At 39.7% G+C, this 9,022-nt stretch overlaps 1 protein-coding gene across 4 annotated transcripts; it reads left to right on the forward strand.

The window, feature by feature from the left end:
* The first annotated feature begins 1,690 nt into the window (after nucleotides 1-1,690).
* On the forward strand, nucleotides 1,691-8,463 carry LOC100273413 (Nitrilase-like protein 2). 4 transcript variants are annotated; one of them, XR_004852983.1, is made up of 10 exons: nucleotides 1,691-1,990; nucleotides 2,777-2,913; nucleotides 3,285-3,413; nucleotides 5,075-5,133; nucleotides 5,992-6,104; nucleotides 6,228-6,320; nucleotides 6,534-6,636; nucleotides 6,910-7,008; nucleotides 7,107-7,184; nucleotides 8,193-8,463. XR_004852983.1 is itself a non-coding variant. In XM_008663381.3 (10 exons), the coding sequence occupies exons 1-9, from the start codon at nucleotides 1,793-1,795 to the stop codon at nucleotides 7,146-7,148; spliced, it is 957 nt and encodes a 318-aa protein (XP_008661603.1). In that variant the 5' UTR covers nucleotides 1,691-1,792; the 3' UTR covers nucleotides 7,149-7,184; nucleotides 8,193-8,463. The 4 variants fall into 4 exon arrangements, 3 of the variants coding, with proteins under 3 accessions (XP_008661603.1, XP_020400524.1, NP_001141322.1); XM_008663381.3 differs by having other exon boundaries at nucleotides 6,926-7,008; XM_020544935.1 differs by lacking the exon at nucleotides 8,193-8,463 and having other exon boundaries at nucleotides 7,107-7,409.
* The last annotated feature ends 559 nt before the right edge of the window (nucleotides 8,464-9,022 follow it).

The raw sequence follows: 9,022 nt of genomic DNA on the forward strand, positions 1-9,022 counted from the left end.
CCAACAAATAACCTTTCATTTTACTGTTAGTGTGACAAATCATTGTTGCTTCATCCAATTCAGCAACCTCAAACACTATGGAGTCCATTGCGACAATGTGGTCTCAGAAACGACCTAATGCTTGCAAGAGCAAAGAACGTCGTGCCGTGCTTGGGTTGTAGCCTCGACCCGTAGTGCTGGCCCGGTTCGATACGATTATATTTTTTTATTTAAAAAAAACGTATATACATATATACAATTTATATTCAATATTAAAAACATCTGAGCATGATGTTCTACTGGTTAGACAACTTCACCCAGTGTTTCCCGCGCTTATTCCATCAGGGCATGGGTTTGAACCTCACCTCTTGCACCGTTTTTAACATTTTACGCTGATTTAATCAAATAGACCGACGGGCTAACGGGTTGGCCCGGCACAGTCAACAGACCGACATGATGTGCATGGGCCAGAGTTGTGGCCCGTGGGCGTTTGGCCCATGTTAGGCCGCCGTTTGGCCATCTATAGGTGTGCAACGAATTAATTTAAAATAATTGTGAGGAGTTATTTATAAAAAGATGACGTGAGACGACCGTTGAAACTAATATTTTAAGTATTCTACAGATATAGAAAATGCTTTCAAACATGTCCTCCCGTGCTTCTTTCATCAGGGCATGTGTTCGAACCTCACCTCTTGCACTATTTTTAACATTTTACGCTGATTTAATCAAATAGGCCGACGGGCTAATGGGTTGGCCCGGCACAGTCAACAGGCCGGCATGACGTGCATGGGCCAGAGTTGTGGCCCGTGGGCGTTTGGCCCATGCCAGGCCGCCGTTTGGCCATCTATAGGTGTGCAACGAATTAATTTGAAATAATTATGAGGAGTTATTTTATAAAAAGATGACGTGAGACGACCGTTGAAACTAATATTTTAAGTATAGTATAGATATAGAAAATGCTTTCAAACATGTCTTAAGAGCAACTCCAATAGTTCTCTAAAAGACTCACTAAATCAACAATTTAAGTAACTAAACTAAAAATTCCTCTCCAACGGTTCTCTAAATGAATTTCATAAATTTAGCTACTCTTCATCTAACATTATTTTCTCTCTACATTTAGCAACCATTTACCAACTCCCTAAACAAAAAAATTGACGGTAATTTTTGTATTTCGCTGCCTTTTTCACTTTGTAGTAACGATATATTAACAGAGCCCATGCGTTGGACAACGACAGTCAGCTAGAGATTAAATAATTGTCAATACAATAGCCGCATGTGCACATGTTAGAAATAAATAAATAAACAATTGCAACCGTAAACCAAAAGGTCAACACAACTCACCAAGTTGAATATGCCATCGATGATGGTCCCACTCAAATGGGTGTCATGTTAAATTTTAACATATTTAGAAAGTAATATATAGAGAACTGTTGGAGGAGATAAGTTTATTTGTTTTCTATATTATTTAAGAACTTGCTAAATCTAAGATTTAGATAGTAAATAAAAGTATACATAACTATTCGAGCTATTCGAGTTGCTTTAAGAGGCCGATGAATGCCCTGTTTTCAAGGGACCACGCGGTGTATCAACCGGCGAGCAGCGGCGCCGTGTGACGAGCTCTCGTCCAACTGGCTGGTGGGCTCTTCAGTGCAACGCATCGCATGTGGTCTTCTCACATCCAACGGTGGCAAGCATAGAATGCCGCTCTGATCCAACGGCTAGCAAGCGTTGACGTGTGAGCTCCGCCGGTACGCGCACCAGATCGAGTGTACCCGTGCACGAGGCGCCGGCCTGGAGTCGCGGTCGCTGCCGCATGGCCCTGGCCTCCCTCGCGGCCTCGCTCCCAGTCGCCGCCACCGCCGCCGCGGTGAGATTCCCATTCCGTTTCCGCATCGGTCGCGCCATGGCCTCCGCCGCCGCAGGGGCCTCGCCGGCGAGGGTGGCCGTGGTACAGATGACCTCCGTGGGGGACGTCGACGCCAACTACGCCACCTGCTCCCGCCTCACCAAGGCAAGCCCTCCTCTAGTCTCCCCGTCCCCTATCCTAGATCCTAGATAGGCCGCCGCCGCTAACAGGGCTAGCGCTGGTGGGACCGCTGCCGCGCCGTCCCGGGCGTAGGTCTGGTCTGCAACTGATGATTAAGTATCTCTGTGGTGATGCAGAGCAGGCCTTGGTCCTGCACCTGGTTGTTCACTTGTTTGTGTTAACATAGCAGTTTTGTATTTTGGATGGTGGGAATTGTGATGTCGGAAACACAATTTGTTCACCACTGATGCAGCCTATAGTGAAAGAGGATAAATGAATGCTACATTTGATACTCTCATGCGGGATATGCAAAATTTCCTTCAAATTATAAACATGAACACGAAGACGAGTACTTGTCGATGAATCTTGCTGGTTAGAACGTTATGCTGCTTTTACTGTGTCAACCATAGTTTGATTGAGCACACATGCATGGCGTCCGAAGATAAGCACAATTGTCAATGTCATACTTCAACAGCGTGGTGCAACCAGCTTTTTTTGGTGGTAGAAGGACAGCTAATCAACCTGCAAAAGATGGAGCCATACACAATGTTGTGTTTCTGATATTGACAGACCTGTTGGCAATACGGCTGACAGTTCTTAGTCCTTAGGACATGAGTAGCCTCATTGTACTGCACATATTTATACCTTACTGTATTTTCAATATGGTTTTCTTAAGTCGTTGTGTTGCTTCTATTGCTCCAGGTTTTGATATATGAATAATGCTGAGTAGACAGACTAACATGGAAGCTTATATAATCTGTTTTTATTTAGGAAGCAGCTGCTTCTGGAGTGAAATTTCTTTGCTTCCCTGAGGTCTTCTCATTCATTGGATCCAAGGATGGCGAGGCTATGAAGCTAGCTGAACCATTAGATGGGCCAATAATGCAGAGATACTGCTCACTTGCAAAGTTAGTGAGAACAAAAATGTCGCTTTTCTTTTAATATTTCACACCTGTGCCATCTCAATGTGCATAGGCTACACATTGTCATTTAGTTTCCCAAAATGCTCCTGTATTCTTGGAATCTATGTTCTTGTTGTCTAACTTGAATTTTGTCACCTCACATAAGTATCTTCTTTTTTCATCTGTACATGTTGTGCTCCCTTGTTCATCTGTTAGCTTACAAATACATCTTTTAGCTCATATGTATGCACACAAGCATATTTAACAGTGTTACACTTTCTTTTAATTATGTCTTTGGTAGTCTTTACAATATGTTGATACGTACATATTTCTACAAGTGAAATTTGTGTTTGATTTATGAGAACTTCAATTGGCAGAGAATCAAGCATGTGGCTATCTCTTGGGGGTTTTCAAGAAAAGGGACCTGATGATTCTCACCAGTACAATACTCATGTATTAATTGATGACACTGGAAAAGTTAGGAGCTCATATCGAAAAATACATTTGTAAGTTCAACCTTTTGCATCTTTGGCTGAAACATGCTTTTAGGAATATTTGCAAATAACTGAAGCTTAAATCACTCGTGTTTCTCTACTGTATGAAGTCTCTGAACTTTAATTGCATCTTTTTTCTCAAACATGAAGGAGAGCTGTGCATCATACAGCAGTGTTACATTCATCCTCTCACCATTGAACACACACATTCCGATGTTTCCAAATTTCCCAGGTCACTAGAATGATGACTGATGAGAGAATTGAGACTCTTTTCTAATTTTCTTGGGAACCAACTTGACATGACACCAGAAGCTGGGCACCATCCTTTTGTTGTTCGGCTGTGGCGAGATGACAATCGGACTCGAAGTTTGGAGAATTGTGAACCATACCTGCTGCACGAAAACATAAGAAACTAGTATGCATTGGATTGAATGCTCAGCTTGATCACAAAGTGAGCATGCAGCAGGATGTGAAAGCCCTCTCTTGGCAAGTTGATTGGCAGTCCAACACCAGTTTTAACAGCAAGCCACATGAAGAACTTGCAGTGTAGTGGAGCCCAAGTAAAATTTTCTTCCAAGGTGCAAAACGAAATCTACCCACAAAAGGAGCATTATAGGCAGGCTTGCTGGAACAATTTCTAGACCTTGTGAGTTTCCAACAATGCTGATCAGCTGCTCCTTGCTGCAACTCCAAACCATCCACCAAATCCTAAATGAGAATAGACTCTCTTAGGACCTGTACACAACGCTTGAGACACTACACGACACTTGATGGCCCTTTCGGGAACTATTTTGTGGAGATTAGGAGCCAAATCAAGGTTCGTCTTCCCATCTAGTCATCTATCAAGGTAGTCTGTGTCTGTCTATTGCCAAAATCGATTCTATAGTCATACACTCATACTAAACAGAACTTGGCCATTGTGAGGAACTTGAGACAGCAACCCAACCCATGGGAGGGAAGGATCTGTTTTCTCAAGCACAGCCATCTGATGCGAAGGGCCCAAAAACTGAAGTGGCTGTTATATCTTCTCCCAAGAGACCATGCCTCCGTTAACCTTGTCACACCTGAGTCACAAAAAATCCCTGCATATTTTGTTAACGACCATGATCACGCATGTACATTACATCTTTATGATGTTTAGTGAGAGTTCTGCTTTTTTTATAATGGTATAGTGTCTTTTGCTGGCAGTGTAGCCTGGTTGTTGTTTGAACTCTGAGTTGAGTTGTTTCGTTGGTGTGGTGGCAGCTAGTTCTGAGGCCTTGGGAGCCTCCAGCATCGTCATTTTCATTGATACTTTGATAGTATGTCTTGCTAGCTTGGTAAGCGATGTAATGCTGTGTATTGCTGAGGGTAAAACGTGATGTAATGACTGATATGTGCAGAACAGTCATTTCATTTGCTCTGGTAACGAAATTGGGCTCATCCCATTATGGAAAAAGATCTGTTTTTCTTTTTCATCTGTGCCAGTGAGCAAACATGATTTCAGCACTGAGCCGATTGTTTTTTTAATTAAGGAAACACTATTAACAGAGATAATCTCAAAGACATGCAATACTAGTCCTAGCACGGAAGTATTTACTAATATTTTGTCAAATTCTTATTTTCCTTTCTTTCCTTCTTACTGCTTTCTCACTGCTACACTGCACCTTGTGCGTTTATCTTTTATGGCGAAGGTTTGATGTTGATGTACCTGGCAATATGGTGTACAAGGAAAGTCGTTTCACAGCCGCAGGTGATTATTTATGTCCAAAAATATCTGTTTTCTTGCAGAAGATTGATCTGTTGTTTCTAAGATTTATGAACTTTTTGCCTTTGGTTTGAAAACCGTTACAATATGCTTTGAATTTTACACATTAGTTTTCTAGGCAATGAGTTATGAGTCCATGAAATTATGTACAATATACTCATAACAGGCTTATAAATGCAAATACAAATTTACTCTTGTAACAAAATTTATACTTCTAAATAATATGCAGTTCTCTTGTGTGTTTGATTAAAATACAAAATTTATGCTTCTGTTCATCTGTGTTTTTTTAAAAAACTCTGTCGGGGAGGGAAAGACCGCTCTCCCGGTAGTAAATTAAGAAGAGACCGAAACATGGTCCTAGCCGAGAAAACCCCCGAATCCTGCCCCCCATCACTAACGGGTCGATCAACTGCCCACTCTGCAACGACCCAACCAGAGGGTGGCGCGCAGGATTCCGATCTCTGAGAGCGGGCGGGGCACAACGAGGAGAATTTTTTAACGAAGCCCAAAATTCGGTCCGGAGGAAGATCGAACCCGGGACCGTCCCGGAGGTGCTACTCGAAAGCCTTAACCATTACGCTAGAGACCCTTTCACATCTGTGTTTTTTAATCTTCTAGAACTGCATGTAGCAGCTTGTTTATAATAATTCTTCCATTTTTTTATTCTAACTTATGAGTATATTATGTTAAACAAAATATTGTGGTAAAAGAAATACCCTGTTTGGCTGAAAAAATATTGTATTAATAGTGGTGTCTTGGATGAAGTAGTACTGCTGTTGTAATATTGAATTGCAATTGATTCCATATATGTGATTGCTTATGATGTTTTCTCTCTCTTATCAGGTGATACTATTGTTGCTGTGGATAGCCCTTTTGGACGGTTGGGGCTTACTGTTTGCTATGATTTGAGATTCCCAGAGCTTTATCAAATTTTGCGTTTTAAGCATCAAGCACAGGTGGTTACACATTCTAATATACTTCACACAGTCAATATGATTCATTATATTGGATGCCCTCCTATCATAGAAAGTGTAGAGCAGATGTATATTTTGTGATCCTGTCTTAATTTTGTCTCATAGGTATTACTAGTGCCATCTGCATTCACAAAGATAACGGGAGAGGCACACTGGGAAATTCTCCTCCGAGCTCGTGCAATTGAGACACAATGTTATGTATGTTAATCAAACCCTTCTATCTTCTTAGTGACATGTGACACACATAACACATTTCATTCACATTTGAAAATCAAATTATCTCATGCTGCCTGATGTTGTTGGCAACATGATATATATAAAATAAAAAGTTAATGCTGTACCAATTATGCAACATCTGCTTTTCTGTTGTGATTTTAAAACATGATGCACAGTGTTCGAAACCATTTGCAGGTTATTGCTGCTGCTCAAGCTGGAAAGCACAATGAAAAAAGAGAAAGTTACGGTGATTCTATAATTATTGACCCATGGGGGACAGTGATAGCTCGACTTCCAGGTATACCCTTTTCACCTCTTTACTTTTTTGAGTTAGGATTCTTTTGTGTATCTTCACTGGGACTTCTTTGTTCAAGATTTATCTGATTACTTAAATGCCTCGTTTGTTATTTCATAATGCTGCATCAATCATCAATTTTTTTACATTGAAATGCTTGATGTGGAATACAATTGGCGTGTATTACATGCTGCATGTTTGTGCTAGAGCCCTCTTATCCTAAAACCTGTGAAACAACTGTTTTCTACACATATATTGATGCAATTGCTTGATTAGAAAAATGTGGTTGCAGATCGGCTCTCCACTGGATTTGCAGTTGCAGATCTTGATTTGTCAAAAGTTGAGGCTGTGAGAACTCGAATGCCAATTTCAGAGGTACTAGTATCCCAGTCACTTTGTTCCAATTTCAACCAGGACCAGAGGTTCTTTTCGTCTTTGTCTATAACAGTTTACTACTGTCCTATGTTTTGCAGCACCGGAAGTTCGACAGCGATTGGAAACCCACGCCTCTTTAGTAGCTGAGGGTTTATTTTGTGTTTCCTATGTTTAATGTGCGTATACACATATAGTTGATATATTCATCTATGCATAATTATTACCACAGGTTTGGTCAGTTTGTGACTGGGAACTCGCAAGAGAGGTTGCTGAACTAAATAAGGTTCCTAAATTGCCAAACGATGGGACTAAAACATGGACTAAATTGTTTGTCTCTAGTCTTTCAAGGGGAGACTAAAAGGGACTAAACCATATAAATTTTACTTTTCACTCTTCCTTTATTTTAGTTGTACTAATGACATGAGAATGATAGAGGTATTTTAGTACTCTTACGATTCATTAATACGTTTTAAATATTTTTAGTCCCTAAAATCAAACAGGGTAGAGAGTAAACTTGTCTTTTATTAAACGGGCCTTAAGTTGCAAAGGCTATAGTTGTGTACAAAATGGTAGATATTGGTAAGTTGGAACTTGTCTTTTACCTCCCAAGGACAAGTAGCAAATATGTTCGTAATTGTCAATTTCATAATATTTAGATGTAACTTCATAATATTCAGATGTAATAGGGATGAGATTTTTTTTGAAAGAAATAATGTAGGGAAGTCCCTATGGTAAATTTTTTTGAAAGAAATAATGTAGGGAAGTCCCTATGGTAAAATTTTATTAAGAAAAGATGAAACAACACAACAAAACGAAGAAGAAAACGAGAGGGAGGGGTGGAGGGAGGATCAGTCATCTAGAGTTTAACCATTGAGATATTTCAAGCTTAAGAGTAGAGTTAAATCTAAGCATATGCAGCTTCAACATGTTGTTGAAACTGCAGATGTTGAGATATTGTTATTCTATTATTTAAATAAAGTTTTTAGGTTCTAGAGTATTGGAATGTGTTTAAATTAAAATGTACATTCCCATTGAGCCTTCAAATGGAGTGACACATGGTGCAAATATCATGATCTAGAAATTGGTTAAACTCGGATGTCTGAATCTTCACAAGGAAATGGAAAGTAACATAAGGTTTTGTTTGGTATAATTTGAACCGATAGTAAATTTCATATATCTTGCAGGTTAGCGTGGGCTACAAAGCTTTGAATAGGTGTAAACGCTCAGAAAAAGGTGAATTGGTCTAAACGCCCCCAAAAAAGATATATAGTGGAAGGATCAAAATGTATAAGAGGTGAATTGTATAAGAGGGAGGTGATGAGTTAGTCTAAATTTATTTTGCACAAATGACACCGAATATTCATTATACATGTGACATGATAGAAATCACATGTATAGCTTCATCGTACATTGTATTGTTATAGAACCAATGTTCATGATAAATCTTTCCTTGAAGCCGACTGGTTCATTACATGCTTAAACCTTATCGTAGTTCTAAAACTCTTGGGTATATGACACACTCTTCTTCTAAGTAGTAAAAGTTCAAAGAGGTGGGTGAAAAAAAGACAAGAGCAATTACTTTCGCACTCAACAAGTATTCCACTTTGGGATAAACAAGTATTCCACTTTGAGATAAGTGGTCTGGCTATAAGACTGTGTCCAGCAGTTCACCCATATGGTCACCCAAAACACTGTTTTGCATTGTATGCTATATTGTTTGTAGAGTAGAGTTTGGATATGGGTATAGAGATGGGCAAAATCGGAGATAGCCTAAGTAGGTTAGCTCATGCGGTTGCTTTTAGTTGATCAAGTTTTACTTTGTTGCTAAAAGCATACTTAGCCCCTTTTGATTAAAATATTTATCGCTACAAACAATCGTTACAGTTTAGTAACTAAAAAACATTCACTGCATCTAACAATGAACCATCCACCACATCTCATGGTAAACTCTTTTAAAACCATCGTGAGCTTCGCTCATGACGTTTTATCTTTATAAACACTAACCTATGAGGAT

The sequence above is a fragment of the Zea mays genome, chromosome 10 (genome assembly GCF_902167145.1).
Source record: "Zea mays cultivar B73 chromosome 10, Zm-B73-REFERENCE-NAM-5.0, whole genome shotgun sequence".
NCBI lineage: Eukaryota > Viridiplantae > Streptophyta > Magnoliopsida > Poales > Poaceae > Zea > Zea mays.